The sequence below is a fragment of the Mirounga leonina genome, unplaced genomic scaffold (assembly GCF_011800145.1).
Source record: "Mirounga leonina isolate KUSES-001 unplaced genomic scaffold, KU_Mleo_1.0 Mir_91, whole genome shotgun sequence".
Lineage (NCBI taxonomy): Eukaryota > Metazoa > Chordata > Mammalia > Carnivora > Phocidae > Mirounga > Mirounga leonina.
This window is the reverse complement of record NW_023270839.1, coordinates 26,594,542-26,619,381: the sequence shown is the minus strand read 5'-3', so window position 1 is coordinate 26,619,381 and position 24,840 is coordinate 26,594,542. Positions and strand designations below refer to the sequence as shown.

The 24,840-nt window shown below is 37.4% G+C and overlaps 1 protein-coding gene across 2 annotated transcripts in view; it reads left to right on the top strand.

Annotated features, from left to right (window-relative positions):
* The window catches only part of SPPL2A (signal peptide peptidase like 2A), a 51,153-nt gene that overhangs the window by 4,580 nt on the left and 21,733 nt on the right, over positions 1 to 24,840 (top strand). Inside the window, exons 1-8 of one of the 2 annotated variants that reach the window (XM_034994713.1) lie at positions 3,505 to 3,769; positions 8,997 to 9,116; positions 9,441 to 9,623; positions 10,268 to 10,357; positions 11,080 to 11,213; positions 21,205 to 21,356; positions 23,927 to 24,023; positions 24,462 to 24,563. In XM_034994713.1, coding sequence (XP_034850604.1) covers positions 3,710 to 3,769; positions 8,997 to 9,116; positions 9,441 to 9,623; positions 10,268 to 10,357; positions 11,080 to 11,213; positions 21,205 to 21,356; positions 23,927 to 24,023; positions 24,462 to 24,563 — 938 coding nt within the window. In that variant the 5' untranslated portion in view covers positions 3,505 to 3,709. Of the gene's footprint in view, positions 1 to 3,504; positions 3,770 to 8,996; positions 9,117 to 9,440; positions 9,624 to 10,267; positions 10,358 to 11,079; positions 11,214 to 21,204; positions 21,357 to 23,926; positions 24,024 to 24,461; positions 24,564 to 24,840 lie in introns of those variants that run through there. The other variant, XM_034994714.1, reaches the window with a different exon arrangement.

Below are 24,840 nucleotides of genomic sequence, written 5' to 3'. Positions count from 1 at the left end.
TGGGGTCCTGGGATTGAGCCCCGCATCAGGCTCCCTGCTCAGCCGGAAGCCTGCTTCTCCCTCTCCCACTCCCCCTACTTTTGTTCCCCCTCACGCTGTCTCTCTCTCTCAAATAAATAAATAAATAAAATCTTAAAAAAATAGACTTGCTTGGATCCTGTCACCACTTACTTCCTTCTGATTCCACCCCCTTTTTTTAAGGGGGGGGGCGGAGGACAGAAGAGGGGGAGAGAGAGAGAGAGAGACAATCTTAAGCCGGCTCCATGCCCAACACAGAGTCCAACTCGGGGCTTGATCGTCAGTCTCAGGACCCTGAGATCGTGACCTGAGTGGAAATCAAGAGTCGGATGCTTAACCGACTGAGCCACCCAGGCGCCCCTCTCTTTTGGAATGCAAATGTATACCCAGTGCTGTCCTATCATTATATTTTGGAAGCATATAGCTTAATCTAGTTCCTCAGGTTCATAGCTGGAGAGGAATTTTGCCTCAGAACGAACTGTATCTTGAGTTTCACCCATATTTGACTTAGATGATATTGGGTGAAACTTGGACTTTAGAATTGATGCTGGGGGGCGCCTGGGTGGCTCAGTCATTAAGCATCTGCCTTTGGCTCAGGTCATGGTCCCAGAGTCCTGAGATCGGGCCCCACATTGGGCTCCCTGCTCGGCGGGAAGCCTGCTTCTCCCTCTCCCACTCCCCCTGCTTGTGTGCCCCCTCTCACTGTCTCTCTCTGTCAAATAAATAAAATCCTAAAAAAAAAAAAAAAAAAAAAAAAGAATTGATGCTGGAATAAGTTAATAAGCCTTTGGGGGCTGTTGGGATGAAATGAGTGTATTTTGTGTGTGAGGAGGAAATGAATTTGGGGGCCCAGGGACAAAATGCTGTGGACTGAATTGTGTGCCCTCAGATTCTTAGGTTGAAGCCCTAACCCCCAGTGTGATGGTATTTGGAGATTGGCTTTTGGGAGATAATTAGATTTAGATGAGGTCACCAGCGTGGGGCTCTTATGATGGGATTGTTGCCTTGTTCTCTTTCCCAACCCTGTGAATACAGTGAGAAAGCAGCCATCTACAAGCTAGGAAAAGATCCCTTACCAGAAATCAGTAAGGACAAGTATGCTGGCACCTTGATCTTGAACTTCTATGTTCCAGACTATGAGAAAAAAATTTCCTGTTGTTTAAGCCACCCAGTCTGTGGTATATTGTTACAACAGCCCGATAATAGACATGCTGGTTTTGTCACATTCCTTCCTTAACTTTTAGATTCTTCACAACCTTCTCTAGCCTACCTCTGAGGATTCTGCATCCATTGTCAGCTTTATCAGTCACTGACGGCTGTGCTTTCTCCTTCCCAAAATGTAACCTACATCTCCTCTCAAAATAATCCTGAGAAGGTTCAGGAAGATTATGACTTGTCCTAGATCATACAGAAAGGCATGAAAAAGGACTAGAACCCAGGGATTCTAGACATTCCTTGATATTTTTCCACTATGTTGTGCAATAATTTTTCTTGTGAATTGAGAATACGTCAGAAGACTAATTGGATAAATTTGTAAATTTATTTATTCATAAGAAAAGGGTTTAAAGATAGAAGTCATGTATGTTATATATTTGATAACTTTTTGGTTAAAAATCACCTGAAATTGGGTCTGTTTACAACACTCTAGACCATAAAAGTCTCCAGGTATAGATCCTTACTCCAAGATGCTAAAATTTTGTTAAAAATTTCATTGTTTTTAGGTCAGAATTTGCCAAACATCGCTATGCACTGTGATCTTATATCAACTTTTTATGCATTTATATTGCCTGGCCTTGTAGTCATTTGAATTTGTGAATTCTAGTGTAAATCATAAATTCTGTAACAGTTGAGAGATTACTTAGGGAAAACCAAGAAGAAGGATAGATCTAGGTGACTAGTAAAATAGGAGCCCCATGAAGGGGAAACTCTACCAGACTCATTCTCTGCTGTCTCCCCTAGGGTCTCATAGACTGCAGAATACTGAATAAATGAATGTCTCCTCCCCACACCCTAATACCTCTTCGCCTGTACGATACATATCCCCAGATTCTCTAAGCACAAGGATAATGCTGGCTCGACTTTTCCCATGGCCCACAGACTCCTCTGATTCCCTGTAAATACCTGTTTGATGCCTTAGCACCCGCTGGGCCACTAATTAAGTAGTTAAGATTACACTTAATCTTTATGGGTCTGGGTCTAGTCACTTTCAGTGCATCATTTCTATAAACCTGATTCCTGGAGGTAGGAGTAGAAACAATGCAGGTTGTTGATTATATAACTTATTAGGGAGGAAACAGGCGTAGAAAATATATAATAGTGAATGATCAGAAAGTTACTGACGCCTAATTTTGGAATGTCATTCACGACACACAACCTCAACTCTGTCTTTGCTGTAGAGGCCCCTTCCTACTCTTACTGTATTGCTATTAACTGTGTAGTTGTGTAAAGAGAAAGATGTTTATAAAGACAGGGATACCTCCTACATTGCTGTGATGTAAGGGAGCTGGGGTAGGTGGCTATTGCTGCATTGTACTTATCATTCAGGGATTACATTGAAACTTTGTATCTTCCGGTTTAGGAATATAGTGTCTTTTTAATTGCTGGTTTTCATTATGGATAAATTCTGTTTATTAACAGAATTTACCCCTAAGCCCCAGCTCTTGTATTTGGTGTCTAAAAACACAGAAATAATTTAATCTGTAGATTTTATGAAGAAAGATTGCCAGGGTGTTAATTGGAGAGAGAATCACAGTCACATTCATACATTGCCCCTTGAAACTGAAGGATGTTGTATATCTAATGGATAACAACACAAATAACATGAACCTGGTTTAATTAACAGACTGTGGAGGGGGTGGGGGAAGCTGGGACCCAGGGATGCATATACTGAAGAGTTTGAAGGAACTCCTGGGTGAATGGAACTACTGGCCAAAAATATGAATATTGGCTATACCAGCAGACTGCAGGTACAGTGTGACTCACCTCTTGAGAAAATTCCTAGGAGGACCCCGATAATGTCTAGAAGACTTGTGAGTTTCACCACTATTCATAATGAAGTCTATAACCATGTACTCTGTGGACCAGTATCAGAGCATCACCTGGAAGCCTGTTTGAAATGCATGATCATAAGCTCCACCTAAGAGCTGCTGGATCAGAATCTGCATTTTAACAAGAACGTTAAAGTTCAAGAAGCACTGATCTATAATAAGTAAGAAATTGCTGTACAGAGTATTGAGCATAATCTCCAGGAAAAAAGAAGAACCATGCTTGACGAATCTGTTGAGGCTGTTGAAGGGAATTAAATATACACATGGGAAAAGGTTAACATTGCGTTGTTCAGAGTTCTTCTTGATCAGGTGAAGATGGGCCAAGATACAGAGTTCTGGCAGACCCAAAGGGTGGCATGGATACAGGGTAGGGGATAGTATGGTAGATGCATTTTTAGCTAGAGAATTGTTCTTTTCAAAAGGAATATGTGAAGACTCAAATTTGGAAAAGAGATCTGCTAGAAGATACCATTTGAAGAAGAAAGAAGGGTAGACAAACCAAATCTGTGAACGAGGGTGAAAGAAGAATCCTTGAACTGTGCTATTAGGTTGGACAGAAGTAGAGCAGGCCTGTTCTCACTAGGTTAACATTGGGCTGGTGAGTCAGCATCAGGAGGCTGTTGGAACAGAAGCCCGGAATTCAAATGCCCAGGAAGATGAGCGTGTCCAGCATGGATGGACTCCCAAGAGACAGGGACATGAAGGTCAGTGCAAGGCTGACTCCCTGTAGGTATACTGATAAAGTAAAGCTCCCGTCCATGTCCCTTTGTTTACGGTCTGACTGGTCTGAGAAAATGGGGAGATAGTATGTGTGCAGGGATGGGAGTATAATATACATCATTGCAGTTGTTCCTTTTTTAGACTTTTGGTAATCATTTGACACCTGTCATACCGAAAGCTGTTTAGGAGAAAAGTGAGCAAAGGAATAGGTAACTGTAACATTAAGGTAGACTTACACACCAATATTTTGGGTTTGAAAAGAAGATGATAGGGAATAAGATTGAAGTCAAGTGATCTAGATAAAGTAAATTGGGAACTGTGTGTGAGCAACAGACATCCCGTGAAGTTTTATGGAGGTAAATTTGAGGCAGAAAAGGAAGTGCTACTCCATACCATGGGCTAGTCAACTTGTTTATCTTGTGTGTGAGGATCAAGGATCAAGTAAGATGTGAATATGAAGGCACTGGTGTAAAACTGCTGATTTGATGGTCCTGGAGAAAGCTTGATACCACAGTCAGTACTTGCAGGACCTGGGGTGAAGAGGGAAGATGTGGGGTGAGCAGTAAGGAGAAGTTGTTCTAGGAAAAGAAATTCCATGAAGCTCTAGAGACCTAGAATTGGGGGTATTTAGAAGAGTATAAAGAAATGATGTGGGAGGAACTAAGTGGGTATTAGAGGAATTTGAGTGGTGGTAGGAGACCCACACCAGTATCACAGAAGAGGGAATGAACAGCTAATGCAGAGATGCATGCAACCAGTATAAAACTGGAGGGTGCTGGTTGGGCACTAAGAGTTGCTTGGGGATGAAACTGCAGGAAGGAATTTGAAATGATAGAATTGAAAGATGGCTGGTCTAGGTTTTGGAGAGCTCAGTTTTAATCTTGGCCCCTGAGACCACTTCATTTTGATCATTTTGGACCTGTTAGAGCTATGAAATGAAGGGCCTAGAGTATTATCCCTAAATCCCTTTAAGCCCTTGATACTAAGCTTTTTACTAAGAGAATATTTTCATTACTGACTGAAAATGCAAACATAATTTTTAAGGTTGACTAAAGTCATGGAAGACCAGACCACAGTTAACCAACTGAATTCAATTGTTTTGCGTATCTCTTAACTTCGAAGACGTGAAGGAAGGTATCCTGCCCTTCCATCATAGGTTCTTTGTCAGATGATCTAACGCTGGCATGTGGGCAGACTACAAGCCTCATCTAATTTGGTGTTTGTAATGCTTGAAGGGACACTGAGTTTCAAGCCTTTTTCTTTATGCTTCCCTACTAATTGACCCACAGTAATGCAGTTTCCACTACTCTGTTCTCTTAGAGCCTTGCTACTCAAGGTGTCGTCCATATACCAGCAGCAGCAGCATCACCTGGGAACTAGTTAGAAATGCAGAATCTCACACTCCATCCAGACCTACTGAGTCAAAATCTGCATTTTAATATGATTGCTACGTGATTTGTATGCACAATAAATCTTGAGAAGCTCTGTTCCTGTCGCTGTGGTTCTCAAACTCTTAACAAGTAACACAATCTCCAGAAGGGCCTGTAAAAATAAACTGCCTGGGAGTTTCTGATTCAGTAGATCTGGAATAGGGCCCAAGAATTTGCATTTCTAACTACCAAAGTTTTTATTAGAGACTCCTTGACTTTAATCACATTCTGTTTCTGATTATTTCATCTTCCTAGTAAGACTAATTTCTTGTGTAGTGTTTCTTTGGGGTAGGGCAGGTTTATTGAGATACAATTCACATAGTATGCAGTTTACCTATTTGAAGTGTACAATGCAGTGGCTTTTAGTGTATTCACAGATCTGTGCAACCATTAACACGTCCATTTTAAAACACGTCAGCTCAGAAAGAAGCAAATAGGTGGAACACAGAGGATATTTACAGCAGTGAAACTATCCCTTATTCCACAGGCTACTGTGATGGTGGATACATGTCAAAATGTATAGAATGTATAACACCAAGAGTGAATCCTAAACATAAACTATGGGCTGAGGGTAGTAATGATCAATGTATGTTCACTTATTGTAACAGATGTACCCTTCTGGTGCAGATGTTGATAATGGGGGAGGCTGTGCATGTGTGTGGCAGGGGGTATGTGGGTAAAGAAACCCACATCCTTTAACTATCACCTCATATCCCCATATCCCACCAAACCCTAAGCAACCAATTATCGTCTCATATTTCTTGTGCATGACACAAGTACTTGGCAGGTTGCTAGATGTCTTATTAATAATTAATGATAATAGTTACCATTTACTAAGAGCTCAATACATGCAGGTAATTGCATTACCTAACTTAATCTTCATGACAACTCTGTCAAAGCTGGGGATGTTGAAGCTTAAAACAGGTTAAATGACTTGGAACATGGGCAGTAAATGGTGAAACCACCATTCTGTCCCAGGTCTCTAACTCCAAAGCTCATGATAGCTATTGTTAATAAACTAAATTTTTGAAGCTATACAATCTCCATAAGAAATTTACTAAGATATTTTAAAATGTAGTGGAAATGCTGAAATTGTTTAGGTATGGTAGTTTGCTCATGAAATTTGTGGCATGTTTCACATTGAATACTAACTATTCTACAATTGTGTATGGTTCTACTTTTTTATACTAATCTTCCATTAAAATTTGTGTTTTGCCTTAGTAATTCCAGTATCAGTGAGTTTTGCTTTTATCAGTGCTGAATTTTCTTCAATTGTAGGGAAGATTTTAATCCCTTTATAGCAATAACTCTTCCCTTTTTGAGTATCTTTGTACTTCCTTGAACATTTAAGCTTTTTAAAAATCTCTTAGTTTTTGTAATTTTAAAAGTAACACTGAATATTATATATTGTGTAAAAGAAGGTAGTGTATATGGTGTGTCCATATGGAAAATCTAATATGTAAATTTAGAAATGTATAGAAAAGCTACAGAGCAGTATAGTTTGACCTCATGTATAAAACTATACATATTTGAGATATGTATCCATGTATTCATGTGTGTGTATATATATATATTCATATATATTAAATATATGTGGATAGTGTCTGGAAAGATATGACAGAAACTCCTAAGTAAGAGTGTGATTGAGAGCCAGGATAAGAGGAGAGGGACTTTATACCTTTCTGTTTTGTTTGAATGTTTTTCCTTTTTAGTTTCTCCAATCTTTTCACACTATCACCTTTGCCTTTGTTTCTCTTTCTCTCTCTTTTTTTTAAAGATTTTATTTATTTATTTGACAGAGAGAGACACAGCGAGAGAGGGAACACAAGCAGGGGGAGTGGGAGAGGGAGAAGCAGGCTTCCCGCGGAGCAGGAGCCCGACGTGGGGCTCGATCCCAGGACCCTGGGACCATGACCTGAGCCGAAGGCAGATGCTTAATGATTGAGCCACCCAGGCTCCCCATCTTTCTCTCTTTTTTAAAATAGCCTGGTGTGTCTCTCTTCACATCTTCAAACTCACATAAATGTACAGATACACATAGGGAACTTTGGGGGGGGGGGTCACTTTTTTTTTTTAATAAAAATCGGGTTACATTGGGGTGCCTGAGTCAGTGGAGCATGTGACTTTTGGTCTCTGGGTGCTGAGTTCAGGCCCCACATTAGCAGTGGAGCTTACCTAAAACAAAAAATAGGGTTACCCTATAAATATCTCTCTGGAACTTGCTTTTCCCACTGTGGACATCTGTTCCTACAGATGGATCTAGTTCTTTCTTTTTAATAGCTATGTACTATGCATATCATAATGTAATGGGCTCCTTATTAGTGAAAGTTGTTGACTTTATTTTTTCTGTAACATGATATTATGACTATCCTTATACATTTTTCTTTGTGCATTTCTTTTTTTAATTGAAGTGTCATTAACATACAATGTTATATTAGTTTCAGGTATATAATATAATTATTCAACATTTCTCTACATTGCTCAGTGCTCATCAAAATAAGTGTACTCTTACTCCCCTTTATTTCACCCATCCCCCTATCCTTGACAACCACCAGTTTTCTGTATTTAGTCTTTTTTGGGGGCGGGGGGGGGGCACCTGGGTGGCTCAGTCATTAAGCATCTGTCTTTGGCTCAGGTCATGATCGCAGGGTCCTGGGATCGAGTCCCACTTTGGGCTCCCTGCTCGGCCGGAAGGCTGCTTCTCCCTCTCTCACTCCCCCTGCTTTGTGTTCCTGCTCTCACTAGCTCTCTCTCTGTCAAATAAATAAAATCTTAAAAAAAAAAAAAAAGTCTTTGTTTTGTTTTTCTTTTTTTTTTTAAATTTTGTTCATTTGGGAGTGCCTGGGTGGCTCAGTCATTAAGCGTCTGCCTTCGGCTCAGGTCATGATCCCAGGGTCCTGGGATCGAGCCCCGCATTGGGCTCCCTGCTCAGCAGGAAGCCTGCTTCTCCCTCTCCCTCTGCCTGCCACTCCCCCTGTTTGTGTTCCCTCTCTCACTGTGTCTCTTTCTGTCAAATAAATAAATAAAATCTTAAAAAAAAAAATGTTCATTTGTTTTGTTTCTTAAATTTTTACATATGAGCGTAATCATATGGTATTTGTCTTTTTCTGATTGACTTATTTTGCTTAGCATAATCCGTCTAGCTCCATCCACATCATTGAAATGGCAAGATTTCATTATTTTTGATGGCTGAGTAATATTCCTGACTATACTGTATATAGTCCTCATCTTCTTTATCCATTCAGCAGTCGATGGACATTAGGGCTCTTTCTGTAATTTGGCTATTGTTGATAATGCTGCTATAGACATTAAATTCTGATTGCTGAGACTAGGACTTAAGGTACAATTTTAAATAACAATGTGAGTGTTATTGTTAAATAACAATGTGAGAGTGGACGAGTTGAGGGATTTCAAGTGCATTTTCTTTTATGCTACATAAACAATGAAGTAATAACTCATAAGAGATTGGGAAGGAAAGTTTCAGGTGTGAAGGGAGTATTAAAGTTATCGCATAGCAACAGTCTTCTGTGGGATATGGCCCTTATAACAAGGGCCACAATTGTGTCCCCATAAGAAAGTGACTTATTTTCCTTAAAAGAATGTGTTCTGGGTGAATGTGTATAGTTTCAATATTTCCTCAAACAAGAAGAAATAAATTCATTGGAAGACCTTCCCTCTTAAGGAGGTGTGGCCAAACCTATTTATAAGTAGCATTATTAAAATCCTTAGTTATTGGCAAACGAAATGATTACCAGTGTGAAAATTATTATTCGTGTCCTAGACAGCTGCTCAGGAAGCAATCCTGCATGCGTCTGCAAGTGGCAAACCTCTACCATCTAAGGACTACTGTATGCTATATAACCCTCACTGGACAGCCCTTCCAAATACCGTAGAAAATGCAGTAAGTAAACCACAGTTACTATTTATTTATAAACATAAAATTATTGAAAGGTGAGAATGAGTGATTATTATGTTTTAGTGTGTGAACTAGTTGTAATATGTAATGATCAATAAACAATAACTTTTATTGTTTTGGCTTAAGTATTTTTCTCTCTGTGGGAAAAACAAGTTAGGGAATTTTAAAATACTTACCTGAAAGGCTGGTTGTCATAAACCATTTCTAATTTAAAAGAACCTGGTATTAAACCAATATTGATACTTTGTCACTGAGTGCATTTTTGTGAATTACAATGTTTATTATGTTAAAGACATTTTTTCTTTCCAGACCTCCATCAGTTTGATGAATCTGACTACCACACCACTATGCAATCTTTCTGATATTCCACCTGATGGAATAAAGAGCAAAGCAGTTATAGTACAGTGGGGAACCTGCCATATTCTTGAAAAAGCCAGAATTGCACAAACAGGAGGTGCTGAAGCATTGTTGGTTGCCAATAACAGTGTCCTAGTAAGTTTTAAAACTTAGTACTAACTTTTGAGCTCATGATATATATCACGTTTCACAAGTATTGAACTACCTTTTTGGTGTGTAGTTTAGGGGCTGAGCTTTGAATAATCTGATGGTAGGGTTCTTTCAAAATAAACATTCTGGGGGTGCCTGGGTGGCTCAGTCAGTTAAGCATCTGACTCTTGATCTCAGCTCAGGTCTTGATGTCAGCATTGTGAATTCAAGCTGCACGTTGGGCTCCATGCTGGGCGTGGAGCCTACTTAAAAAAATAATAGTAATAAAAACTTAAAAATAAACATTCTCGCTGTGATAAGCATTTAATTGGAAAACTTTGTAATTTCTTTTCTGTTCCTAAAGTGAATAAGACTTTGTTAGGAACGTGTGTGTGTGTGTGTAAGTTTAATTAAACTTCAGTGTAATACGCATACACACACACACACATATGTATACCTGTATGTAAGTCAGTTTAAGTTTATGCTAAAAGGATTCCAGTTTGAGAACTCTTACCATAATATCAAGAAAGAACATAGGAAACTTTGTTTTATAATTTTAAAAAAGTTATATTTAAAGGAATAATTTGTATTTTATTCTGTAAATATATTAGTAGCTCATAAGTTGTCATAATGTCTTTTTTTTCTTTTAGTTTCCTCCCTCAGGGAACAAATCTGAATTTCATGATGTGAAAATACTGATTGCATTTATAAGCCGCAAAGATTTTATAGATATGAAGCAGGTAAAATAGTAATTATATACTATACAAAGTTTATATGTAGTACAATTCTTTACTTTTAACCACTGATACTTAATTTAAATTATATATGCTCCATTTGCTATAAAGCTCTAAGAAGCTATAAAGTCCTATCAAGTCTTTGTTTGAGAAGAGTTCCCCTCTCAGTGGGCACAAGGTGTTTCCAAGCCCTGACTTTAGAAAGGATATTTATTTGGGGCGCCTGGGTGGCTCAGTTGGTTAAGCGACTGCCTTCGGCTCAGGTCATGATCCTGGAGTCCCTGGATCGAGTCCCTGGATCGAGTCCCGCATCGGGCTCCCTGCTCGGCAGGGAGCCTGCTTCTGCCTCTGACCCTCCCCCCTCTCATGTGCTCTCTCTCTCATTCTCTCTGTCTCAAATAAATAAATAAATAAATAAAATCTTTAAAAAAAAAAAAAAAGAAAGGATATTTATTTGTTTTGACTTCTTTAACAGTCTCTGTGTTATATCATTTATCTTACCCTTAAATCCCTGAACAGGTTGTGACTATGTGAAACACCGAACTTTTAAGATTTAATAAACCAAAGCATAGCCTCATAATTCTGACAAGAGAATATATCATGTTGCCAACAATGATTCTAGTGTTCTTGCCTCTATAGTTTCCGTTTCAGAGTGAAATTGGAATATTGCTACCATCCACTGGAAGAGAAAGAAAACTAATTCTGGTTTTTGTTATTTTGTCTTTCAGACTCTTGGAGATAACATTACTGTGAAAATGTATTCTCCATCATGGCCTAACTTTGACTATACTATGGTGGTTATTTTTGTAATTGCTGTGTTCACTGTGGCATTAGGAGGATACTGGAGTGGACTAATTGAATTGTAAGTTTAATTAAACTTCAGTGTTTTTGTGATAAATGGCTAAAAATTATTGTTTGATACTCAGTTTAATCATGTAACAACATTTAAAATTTACCTGACCTCAGAATATAGTGCTATTAAGATCAGATTGCAGGGCACCTGGGTGGCTCAGTTGGTTAAGCGACTGCCTTCGGCTCGGGTCATGATCCTGGAGTACCTGGATCGAGTCCCACATCGGGCTCCCTGCTCGGCAGGGAGTCTGCTTCTCCCTCTGACCCTCCTCCCTCTCATGCTCTCTGTCTCTCATTCTCTGTCTCTCATATAAATAAATAAAATCTTTAAAAAATAAAAAAAATTAAAAAAAAAAAAAAGATCAGATTGCAGTTTTGTCCTCCTGTAGGTCATTTAACTTTTCACTGAGAAGGAAGTTACAGCTTCCTCTAACTCTCCTGCTGGTAGGCGAACATTGAAATTACATCAAAGACTTTTTAAATTGTTTAATTATCTCTCCCAGAAAAGATGAAGATACTTGGTGTCCTTGTGGGCCTATTTATTTGGATTGGAAGAAAATAAGCAAGAAAAGGTGGGGCAGGGGATTTCAGCTCCTCCTGAGAGCAGTCATTACAATGTGACCTCATCATTGTGTTTAATGCTTTAGGAATTCTGAGGCTATGAAGCATGTTCATATTTTAATTTAAATATAGGAATTCCAAATTACATAAAATTCAGATTTCCTGTTTAGTAACAACCTAAAGCGGGTCTTCTTACAGTTATGTACCTTTGGCTCTGGATGAAAGCAGGCAACATTGTTTGAAAGGATCAGTTCATATTTATAACTCTGAATTTAAAAATGTGTGCAGAGCATATTTGATGCATAAAGGACAATATATTCATTTTATGAATCGATCTGTAGGTTGCATTAAAAAGGGCTAATTTACAACTAAATGAAGTTAAGCTAAATTGTAATTTCTTAAAATAAAATTTGATTGACTCATGTCAAGAGAAAAATCTTAGGATTTAACAAGTGTAGGTTTCTAGAGTATTGAGCTTTAAATATTTTCCATAAATGGAAAATATGTATCAACATATATATCTGTCACATATTTTCATGTAAGAATTGTTTTCATTATTAATCTTTATAAAGCATAGCATGTTAAGATCTCCAAGGTCATTTTCTAATTATTTGGTGAAACTTTATAAATAATTTCCCCAGAGCTACTGATTCATTGAAAATGTTTTCCCATTTAATATAGATTCTCACTGTACTTCTGTATATATTATAAATTATTCGTGTAAATTGTTTCTTCTCTAGAGTAGTGCTTTTCAAACTGTAATGTGCATACAAAATGTCTTGAGATCTCATTAAGATAAAAATTTAGATTTAGTAGGCTTGGGATGGGGCCAAGATTCCATGTTTTAAAGAAGCTCCCAAGTGCTTTTGCTGGCCCACAGACCACACTTTGAGTGAGCAAGGCAAGCTTTGTATACATGTCAGGGCAAGCTCCTCCTCAAGAAAATTGGAGATGAGAGAGGAGTACGTATAAACTTTCTTATTCATAAAACATGATGATGGACAAAAACAGAGATTTGTTACCTTCATAGCCAGGTTGGGAGAGAGGGAATGTTTTACCTGCAGGATTATGGCATTTAAAAAATTTTTATTTTAGGGGTGCTTGGGTGGCTCAGTTGGTTAAGCGGCTGCCTTCGGCTCAGGTCATGGTCCCAGGTCCCAGGTCCCAGGTCCCAGGTCCCAGATCCCAGGTCCCAAATAAATAAATAAAATCTTAAAAAACAAAAAAAGTACATTTATTTCAATGAGCACTAAGTAATGCATTGAATTGTATTGTACACCTAAAACCAATATAACACTATATGTTAACTATATGAGAATTAAAATAAAAAAAATTTTTTTTAAGATTTTATTTATTTATTTGACAGAGAGAGACACAGCGAGAGAGGGAACACAAGCAGGGGGAGTGGGAGAGGGAGAAGCAGGCTTCCCGCTAAGCAGGGAGCCCAATGTGGGGCTCGATCCCAGGACCCTGGGACCATGACCTGAGCCGAAGGCAGACACTTAACGACTGAGCCACCCAGGCACCCCAAGATAAATGTACTCTCAGTCACCTTTATTTTGCCCATCCCTGCAGCTTCCTCCCCTCTGGCAACCACCAATTTGCTCTCTATATTTACAAGCCTGTTCTTTTGTTTTTCTTTTTTTTTTTTACTTTGTTCATTTGTTTCTTAAAATTTTATGTAGGTGTGAAATTATATGGTATTTGTCTTTCTCTGACTTATTTCATTTAACATTATACTCTCTAGGTCCATCCATATTGTTGCAAATGGCAATATGTCATTCATTTTTAGGGCTAAGTAATATCCTATCCTATTGTATATATATACACCACTTCTTTATCCATTCATCTATGGATGGAAACTGCGGTTGATTGCTTCCATATCTGGCTAGTGTGAATAATGCTGTAATAGACACTTTTTTTTTTTAAAGATTTTATTTATTTATTTGACAGAGACACAGCGAGAGAGGGAACACAAGCAGGGGGAGTGGGGGAGGGAGAAGCAGGCTACCCACTGAGCAGGGAGCTGGATGCGGGGCTCGATCCCAAGACCCTGAGATCATGACCTGAGCCGAAGGCAGAGGCTTAATGACTGAACCACCCAGGCGCTCCTGTAATAGACACTTAAAATAAGTGTTTTCATTTTCTTTGGGTAAATACCCAGTGGTGGAATTTCTGGATCATATGGTAATTCTATTTTTAATTTTCTTTAAAGATTTTATTTATTTATTTGAGAGCGAGCACAAGAGAGAGGGAGAGCGCGAGCATGAACAGGGGTGGGGGGTGGGGTAGGTGCCCTGTGTCAATCCCAGGACACTGAGATCATGACTTGAGCCAAAGGCAGATGCTTAACTAACGGAGCCACCCAGGTGCCACTCTATTTTTGAATTTTTTAAGGAACCTCCATATTATTTTCCCAGTGGTTGCAACAATTTGCATTTCCACCAACACTGCACAAGTGTTCCTTTTTCTCCACATCCTCTCCAAACTTGATATTTCTTGTCTTTTGATCTAATCCTTCTGTTAGATGTCAGGTAACATTTTGAGTTTATTTTTGTGTATGGTGTGAGAAAATGGCCCAGTTTCATTCTTTTGCACGGAGCTGTTCAGTTTTTCTAGAACCATTTGTTGAGGAGACTTTTTCTCATTGCATATTCTTGTCTCCTTTGTCGAAGATTAATTGACCATATAATTGTGGGTTTATTTCTGGGCTCTTTCTGTGTCCTCTTTTGTGCCAGTACCGTAATGTTTTGATTACTACAGTTTTACAGCATTTCTTCAAATCTAGGATTATGATATCTTCGGTTTTGTTCTTCTTTTTCAAGATTGCTTTGTCTATTTAGGGTCTTTTGTGATTCCATAAAAATTTTAGGATTGTTTATTCTAGTTCTGTGGAAAACGTTGGTGCTATTTTGATAGGAATTGCACTAAATCTGTAAATTGCTTTGGGTGGTATGGACATTTTAACAATATTTGTCCTTCCAATCCATGAGCATGGAATATCTTTCCATTTGTTTGTGTTGTCCTCAATTTCTTTTATCGGTGTTTTATAAAGTGTTCAGAGTACAGGTCTTTGACCTTTTCGATTAAGTGCATTCCCAGGTATTTTATTGTTTTTGGTATAATTGTAAGTAGAATTATTTTCTTAATTTCTCTTTCTGCTACTTCATTTTTTTTGAAGATTTAATTTATTGATTTGAGAGACAGAAGATTGCATGGGGAGAAACAGAGAGGGAGAGAGAGGGACAAGCAGACTCCACACTGAGCATAAAGCCTGACGGGAGGCCCAATCTCAGGACCCTGAGATCATGCCTGAGCCAAAACCAAGTGTTGGATGCCTTACTGACTGAGCCATCCAGGCGCCCTTCTGCTACTTCATTATTAGTGTATAGAAATGCAACAGATTTCTGTAAATCGATTTTGTATCCTGTGACCTTACTGAATTCATTTATCAGTTCTAGTAGTTTTTGGTCTTTAAGGTTTTTTATATATAGTATTATGTCTTCTGCAAACAGTGAAAGTTTTACTTCTTCCTTACCAATTTGGATACCTTTTACTACTTTTTCTTGTCTGATTGCTGTGGCTAGGACTTCCAGTACTATGTTGAATAAAAATAGTGAGAGTGGACATCCTTGTCTTGTTCCTGGCCTTAGGGGAAAAGCTCTCAGTTTTTCACCATCGAGTATGGTTATGGCCTTTATTATGTTGAGGTATGTTCCCTCTAAACTTACCTTGCTGAGAGTTTTTATCACGAATCGATGTTGTACTTTGTCAAGTGCTTTTTCTGTGTCTATTGAAATGATCATATGGTTCTTATCCTTTCTCTTATTAATGTGATGTATCATGTTGATTGATTTGCAAATATTAAACCACCCTTGTGTCCTGGAAATAAATCCCACTTGACTGTGGTGAATGATTTTTTAAAATTTATTGTTGGATTTGGTTTGCTAATATTTTGTTGAGGATTTTTGCATCTATGTTCATCAGAGATACTGGCCTATAGTTCTCTTTTTATAGTGTCTTTATCTGGTTTTGGTATCAGGGTTATGTTGGCCTCATAGGGTGAATTTGGAAGCTTTCCTTCCTCTTATGTTTTTTGGAATAGTTTGAGAAGAATAGGTAATAACTCCTCTTTAAGTGTTTGGTAGAATTCGGGGCGCCTGGGTGGCTCAGTCATTGGGTGTCTGCCTTCAGCTCAGGTTGTGATCCCAGGGTCCTGGGATCGAGCCCTGTGTTAGGCTCCCTGCTCAGCAGGAAGCCTGCTTCTCCCTCTCCTACTCCCCCTGATTGTGTTCCCTCTCTCCCTGTCTCTCTCTCTCTGTCAAATAAATAAATAAAATCTTAAAAAAAAAAATGGTAGAATTCACCTGTGAAGCCTTCTGGTCCTGGACTTTTGTTTGTTGAGAGTTTTTTGATTACTGATTCAATTTCATTGCTGGTAATCAGTCTTCAAATTTTCTATTCCTGATTCAGTTTTGGGAGGTTATATGTTTCTAGGAATTTATCCATTTCTTCTCAGTTGTCCAATTTGTTGCCATATAATTTTTTATAATATTCTCTTACAATCCTTTGTATTTCTGTGGTGTTGGTTGTTATTTCTACTCTGTGATTTTGTTTGAGTTCTCTCTCTCTTTTTTTTATGAGTCTGACTAAAGGTTTACCAATTTTGTTGGTCTTTCCAAAGAACCAGCCCCTGGTTTCTTTGATCTGGTCTATTGTTTTTTTAGTTTCTATTTCCTGTCTTTCTGTTCTCATCTTTATTATTTCCTTCCTTCTGCTGGTTTTTGGTTTGTTTCTTTTCCTAGCTTCTTTAGGTGTAAGATTGTTTATTTGAGATCTTTCCTGCTTCTTGAGGTAGGCCTGTATTGCTATAAACTGCCCTCATAGAACAACTTTTGATGCATCCCTAAGATTTTGGACCATTTTATTTTCATTTTCATTTGTTTCCATGTAATTTTTTATTTCTTCTTTGATTTCTTAAATGACCCACTCATTGTTTAGTAGCATGTTCTTTAATCTCTATGTTATTTGTGGTATTTCCAGATTTTTTCTTGTGGTTGATTTCCAGTTTCATAGCATTGTGTTCAGAAAAGATGCATGGTATGACTTCGATCTTTTTGAATTTATTGAGACTTGTGGCCTAATATGTGATCTGTTCTGGAGAATGTTCCATGTGCACTTGAAAAGAATGTGTATTCTGCTGTTTTAGGATGGAATGTTCAGAATATATCTGTTAAATCCATCTGGTTCAGTGCATCATTCAAAGCGACCGTTTCCTTGTTGATTTCCTGTTTGGATGATCTGTCCTATGATGTAAGTGGTGTGTTTAAGTCCCCTGCTCTTATTGTATTACTATCACTTATTTATGTTTCTTATTAACTATTTTATGTATTTGGGTGCTTCCATGTTGGGTGCATAAATATGTACAATTGTTACAGCTTATTGTTGGATTATCCCCTTTATTATTATATACTGTCCTTCTTTGTCTCTTGTTACAGTCTTTATTTTAAAGGCTAATTTGTCCAGTATAAGTATTGCTACCCTGGCTTTCTTTTCATACCCCTTTGCATGATAAATGCTTTTTCTTCCCTTCGCTTTCAATTGTATGTGTCTTTAGGTCTGAGATGAGTCTCTTGTTAGGCAGCATATAGATGGATCTTGTTTTTTTAATCCATTCTCTCACCCTATGTCTTTTGATTGGAGCATTTCATCCATTTACATTCAAAGTAATTATCGATGGATATGTACTTAATGTCGTTTTGTTACTTGTTTTATTTTTGTTGTTTTTGTAGTTCTTCTGTGTTTCTTCTCTTGCTCTCTTCCCTCACAATTAGTTGGATTTCTTTAGTGATATACTTGGATTCCTTTTTATATTTTTCATTTGTTTTACTGGTTTTTTTTTTAAGATTTTATTTATTTATTTGAGAGAGAAAGAATGAGAGATAGAGAGCACGAGAGGGAAGAGGGTCAGAAGGAGAAGCAGACTCCCTGCTGAGCAGGGAGCCTGATGTGGGACTTGATTCTGGGACTCCAGGATCGTGACCTGAGCTGAAGGCAGTTGCTTAACCAACTGAGCCACCCAGATGCCCTGTTTTACTGGTTTTTGACTTGTGGTTACCATTACGTTTGTATATAACATCTGCATATAGCAGTCTATATTGAGTTGATGGTTGCTTAAGTTTGAACTCATTCTTTACTCTCCCCACTTCCCATGTTTTAGGTATGTGGTGTCATACTTTACATCTTTTTATTTTGTGAGTCTCTTGACTGATATTTATATATATACTTATTTTTACTGCTTTTGTGCTTCCTACTTTTCTTACTCCTACTTATGGTCTTTCCTTTCACTCAAAGAGTCCCCTTTAACATTTCTTGTAGAGCAGGTTTAGTGGTGATGAATTCCTTTAACTTTTGCTTGTCTGGGAACTTCTTTCTCTCTCCTTCTATTCTGAATGATGGCCTTGCTGGACAGAATATTCTTGGCTGCAGAGTTTTTCCTCTCAGTACTCTGAATATATCATGCCACCCTTTCTGGCCTGCAAAGTTTCTGTTGAAAAATCAGCTGATAACCTTATGGGGTTTTCCTTGTATATAACTGTTTTCTCTTGCTGTTTTTAAAATTCTCTCTTTCAAGATTATGGATGTTGAAATTGCGGTGGCTGATTCTAAAAGTAGGATAAAGATAGAATGAAGTGTATGTGTGGGGATGGTTGGGGAGGAGTGTATATACAATACAAGAAAGAGAATATGAATCAGTGACAAAAAGGAAAAATTCTCTAAGAAGAAGAATGATTAAGAACATAAGCAGGATTTGCAACAAAATGAATGGACTTTGAAGGCACTGTGCTAAATAAAATAAGTCAGACAGAGAAAGACAAATACTGTATAATGTCACTGATATGTAGAAACAAACAAACAGAAAAGGAACTCAAAGATACAGAGAGTCAGATTGGTAGTTGCGAGAGGCAGGGATTAAGGGTGGGTGAAATGAGTGAAGATTGTCAAAAGGTACAAACTTCTGGTTATAAAACAAGTAACTCGGGGCACCTGGGTGGCTCAGTTTGCTAGGTGTCTGCCTTCGACTCAGGTCGTGGTCCCAGGGTCCTGGGATTGAGCCCCACATTGGGCTCCCTGCTCTGTGGGAAGCCTGCTTCTCCCTCTCCCACCCCCCCTGCTTGTGTTCTCTCTCTGGCTGTCTCTCTCTGTCAAATAAAATCTTAAAAAAAAAAAAAAAAGTAACTCTTGGGATATAATGTACAGCATGGTGACTATAGTTGATAAGACTGTGTTGTGTATTTGCAATTTGCTAAGAGAGTAGATCTTTACAGTTCTCATTACAAGAAAAAAAACGTTTAACTGTGGTGATGGATGTTAACTATACTGATTATGACCATTTTGTTATATATACAAATACTGAATCACTATGTTGTATACCTGAAACTAATGTTACATGTCAATTAGATCTTAATTTTAAAAAACAAACATAAGTACTATCATTTAGCAAGTAGAGAGAGTTAAAAGAACGGGGAAAGAGAGGAGAACCTGGGTAGTTCATTTGGTTGAGCATCCAACTCTTGGTTTTGGCTCAGGTCACGATCTCAGGATCCTGAGATCTCTCACTCTCTCTCGCTCTCTAATAAATAAAACCTTTAAGAAAGAGAAGGGGAAAGAGAATAAGGCTTAGGAAGGGAAAATTTGCCAGAACCAGAACTCATAACTTAGAATTACCCTGCCAGATGAAAGATGTACCTTATGCAAAAGGGAAAGATGCCTTGGTTCCATAGAAAACTTTTTAGTTGAGAGTTAAAGTCTTATTGTAATGAAATCATTGGTCCTCAAGCTTCATAAATTCAAGATAGCATGAAAGAAAGCTCAGCTTTCATTATATGTGGCTCTTGAGCTGATTAGGAGTACAATGTTTTAAAAAGATGAATTGTAGTATTTTATGTGATACAAATCTAATATGTTTCCTTTCCAAAAATTGCCTATGCTTTTCCCTTTGCCAGATTTATCTTTTCCTTTATTTATTTTTTTTTAAGATTTTATTTATTTATACGAGAGAGTGCAAGAGAGTACAAGCAGGGGGAGCAGCAGAGGGAGAGGGAGAAGCAGGCTCCCCACTGAGCAGGGAGCCCAATGCGGGGCTCGATCCCAGGACCCTGGGATCATGACCTGAGCCGAAGGCAGATGCATAACCAGCTGAGCCACCCCAGGCACCCTTATCTCTTCCTTTAAAACATTCTACCTGGAGAACTGGTATACTAAATAAGAATATATAAATCTTTCATTATGACATATGTGAATATATAAATTTTTCACTATAATAAAAATAGCTTTAAATGTGTCTGTTTGCAATGACAGATACCAAAAGTTGGCACCTTTTCCCACTCAGATATTACTTTCATTGACACTTCTGTTTAATACTCTGTCATCCAGCTCTGCAGTTGCTGGAATGTGCTAGTGGACTGTCCCCAAACCCTTTCCGTGCTCTTTTCCCAGGCAGCCTCCCTGGAGTCACAGTTGCTTAATATAGTGACCATCCCAATTAACAATTTTCTAATAAGAAAGTGGTATGTTGAATAAGCAGTCTGGCAAATGTACAATTTGATAGAGATAAACTTTTTTTTAACCTAGAGTTTATATTAAGCCTAGACCTGATGAGAAAGGTGAGGATGTATGCCAAGGGAATGAGAGTTTAATAAGTCAGAGTTGAAGGGACTGAAGGTGGAAGAGTATGTAGTAGGTTCCATATAGCTGGGAAGAGACAATAAGATGACAGAACAGAGACTGCTCAACAAAGGACACGACTGACTCTGTCCTCTTCAACTTTTATCCCTGCCTTTTATTAGCTGTGTGACTTAGCAAGGGTTGTTGAGAGAATTAAAAACAATATTTTGTTATCTTAACTCAAGGTAGGACAAAGCTATGTCTTGAACTTCTTTTGAATCCTTCATAATATACTGATGAGCACAGAACAGGCATCCAGTAAGTACTGAGTTGATTAAAAGAAGAATTTTGTGTTTACATTTAAGAGAAGCTAATTTTAGAAGTACTTTGCTATCTGTAAGTTGGTAATAAGGGTGAAAAGAACCTGATTATCATCTGAAATTTGTTACATCAATGTAGTTTTATAATTAGATAATATAAGCATCCCCAGACATCAGTTTATTTATATGATAAAATACCATTTGCTTCAACAGTTTTGCTTCCAGAAGAATTGCTGTTTCAGAAGTTAGTGGTTAATAACAGATCATCTCTGGAGGGTAGAATTATAGGGACCTTTTACTTTCTAGGTTAAGTTATTTTCTGTTTGGTGTGCTGTTTTTTTAAAGTATATTACTTTGTAATCAGAAACAAATTTAAGTTGGTGTTGGAGATAGATTTTAAAAATAACTGTACTTGGCAGAGATTTGCTGAAGTTCCTGTGTATGTTTATACAGGGAGAGCATGAAGGCAGTGACAAACACTGAAGACAGAGAAATGAGGAGAAAGAAGGAAGAATATTTAACTTTTAGTCCTCTAACAGTTGTAATATTTGTGGTCGTGTGCTGTGTTATGATGGTCTTACTTTATTTCTTCTACAAATGGTTGGGTAAGAAGTCATATTTTATATTTGCTTCAGCCTACAAGTTTTTTATTTACTTCACTAGATTTAGGTATTATGCCCAGAAAACTTAAGCAAATAATTAAAAAGTGATGATAACTTTTAAACTGTCAGGAGTGTTGGATCCCCATCACTCTGGGATAAAAAATACTCAGATTAAAAGTATCCTGTGTCTTTGAGATAAGAACAGTTCTTCATGGATGACTTGAAAGAACTGCTGTGGCCCCTAAGTTTCCATCTCTGCAGATAAAGCTGGAGAGCCCAGTATCTAAGCAGCAGACTAAGGACTTCTTGGTGACTATATTTAGTTACACGAAATAGAAGATTATTCACATTACTAATTTATCGCCTCTGCTTACTCCCAAAGTATGCTTTATTGCTCAGATTTTGTTGGACTTGTGTAAACAGTCAAGATCATACTACATTCTAAAGACACACAAGTACTTGCCTGTGGTCTAAATAATAACGGGTACTTTTCCTTTAAGGAGGTAGGGGTAGGAACTGTAAGGGCTTGCCCATCCCTTGGGTGTTAGTGGTCTGAAAGAATGGAAATTTGCTATCTCTGGCCAATGCACAGCACAAAGAGGAGGGAAAAGGGAAGTGTGCCTGGTAGGGAACTAGCAAAAACCCTTTGTAAAAACCACCACAGGCTACAGTGCTTCTTTGGAGAACATTAGCATGATTTTCTGGACTAGAAAACTGAGGCACTTGGGTTAGTTTCAGCTTATTGTCCCAATTTCTCTTGTCCTGTGGCAGCATTAAAAACTAGACCTATGACCTGTATTTCCAATTAGAAAAAAGAATTATTTGAATGCCGCTCATTTCAATCTGTTGCTGGGAGAGTAGATACTAGGATAGTTATTTGTATTACATTGTCATTGTGCAGATAATTTTTCTAATTTAATTCTTAGCCTTCAGTTCGTGTCTGACCCTCAGTCAATTAATTAGTGATCTTTGATAGAAAAAAGAGATTCCTTTACCTTACCCTAAAGCATATTTTCATTTTTGGTGAGAAATTTCCTTAAACTTACCGGTATTTGAAAAGTTGACCTTGCTTATAAATGTAATTTTTTGTGTAGAAAGAAATCATTAAACCTCACGGTTATCCTGGGACATGGGAGTTAGTTATGACTCTTACAAAATCTATGTGATATTGCAAGATTTAATGTACCTCAAATGGTTCCTAATGGCCAAAGTTGCTGCCATTTTTAATATACGAAATATATCAAATTGCTAAGGTTCCCCCTACCATTTCATGTTAAGTCATGCTCAAGAAAGTAACTAAAGATGGTTATATTAACCAGACGCTTTCTCATGCCTAATTATTTTCCTAGTTTACTATGACATTGAATGAAATACCCAAAACTCTGTTAGGGTCTCAAGAACATGCTTTCTACCTAACTTTTAAAACCTGGGTTGGTGACCTTTGGTGGATGACTTACCAAACATAACTTGGCAGTCTTTATCTTTCTTTTACTGCTCACATTACCATATATAACTAGTAATAACAAATAACAAATAATAACAAGGGACTAAAAAAGTAATTTGTCCAAGTTCACCAGTTAGAAAGCGGTCAACAGTTAAAAACAAGGATATCAGAAAATTTGGGGATGGTATCTGTGTTTCTGAAAAAGGAACAGTTCTGCAGACTCATGAATAAGATCTAAGTTGTCCAGCTGCGGAAATAACAAGATGCCGGATGATTTTTCAGACTTTTCTATGACATTTTAAAGGTGCAATAAAAGCTGTATTGATTTAAAAAAGAAGAAGAAAGAAAATGGCTATCCCTGATTTACTATATCTAGAGTACTCTCTTTAACCTACAGAACAGTTACAATTTTCTGAAATTTAGTAGAATTTGAAGAAGTCAGGTAAAATTTGTATTTCCATTGGGAAATTTTGAGAAAGTTAAAATGAATATTTTAGAGTACAATAATTTCTCCCCCTTTTTAAGAATAAGGAGATCAGATGTAATTTTAAATAATTTTCAAAATACAGCTAATATAGACAAATATTTGTGAATTTAACTACCTTAGTTTCATATCATAACAGTGGTTTGTTTAAATGGATTTGGTTTTACTACAGTCAAATAATTAGAGATAAATTCCACCAGAGGAAAATACAGATAGCATAGTTAATGTCTAAGGTAGATGTCAGTTCTCATCCCTAAGCTGCATTTTTAAAAGCGTTTCTCCTCCTTCCTTAATTTGCCTGTTCCTTACATTTAAGTACTTATAAGTGCCTACAACTCACTTCATAGACATCTCTAACAGACATGTTAGTTTGAATCATTAAATGATAGAAAATGTAGAGCCAGCTTCAGCCCTTGAGCAATCCTACCAATGTGTAATGGAACTAAAACAACACATAAAATACCCACTTTTCAATAAAACTCAAGATCTAAATATTTTCAGCTTAGTACAATTCAGATCATTATACGGTCACTGCATTGAAAGTATCACGATGCAGTAAGAAAGCTAGATAATATGCTTGTATAAATATTTTCTGATCACATTTCCTTCTGTTCTCATATAATTTAGTGTCTTGTTTTTTTCTAGTTTATGTTATGATAGCAATTTTCTGCATAGCATCAGCAATGAGTCTGTACAACTGTCTTGCTGCACTCATTCATAAGATACCATGTGGACGATGCACGTATGTATCTCTTACAAGTAATCTTGTAACATTGGTATTTGTAATTTAAAACAATACAGGGAAAAGTAGAAGTGGTATTTTAAACCTGTGTAAGCCAGTACACATGTGGCTATTAAAATTTAAATTAGTTAAAATTAAATCAATTTAAAAATTCAGTTCCTCAGTCTCATTAGCTGCATTTCAAATGCTAAATAACCACATGTAGCTAGTGGCTACTGTACTGGGCAGCACAGATACAGAATATTTTCATCATAGACAGTTCTATTGAACTGATAAATATTTCTGGATGTATTATTTGTTTTACTTAAATTAGGACTTTTAAGTTGATATTTTAGTAGCCTTCTTGTGACTGTGGTTGACATTTGTCATGTCCCATGTTTAAGTGAACATTATATTTCACCTACAGAGTAAACTGACCTATTTCAATCTGTTTTTTAGGATTATGTTTCGTGGCAAAAGCATTGAAGTGAGGCTTATTTTTCTCTCTGGACTATGCATAGCAGTAGCTGTTGTTTGGGCCGTATTTAGAAATGAAGATAGGTATGAGTACTCAGTGTATTTGCTTTTAGATTAAGAATGCATGGTTTTCTGTCTTACTTGGTAATTACACATTATGATTATTATGGATTTCTTTTTGCTTTTATTCCAGAACACCATAGTCTGGAAATAAGCTAAATAAGTACTTAAATAAACAGATCTTGTGCTAATGGATTTAAGGGCATATAGACAAGAAAATATGTATTATGATTTAAACATCTAAGCTGAAATAGGCTTCAAAAATATACTTAATTACATCCACATGATGAAGTACAATGTG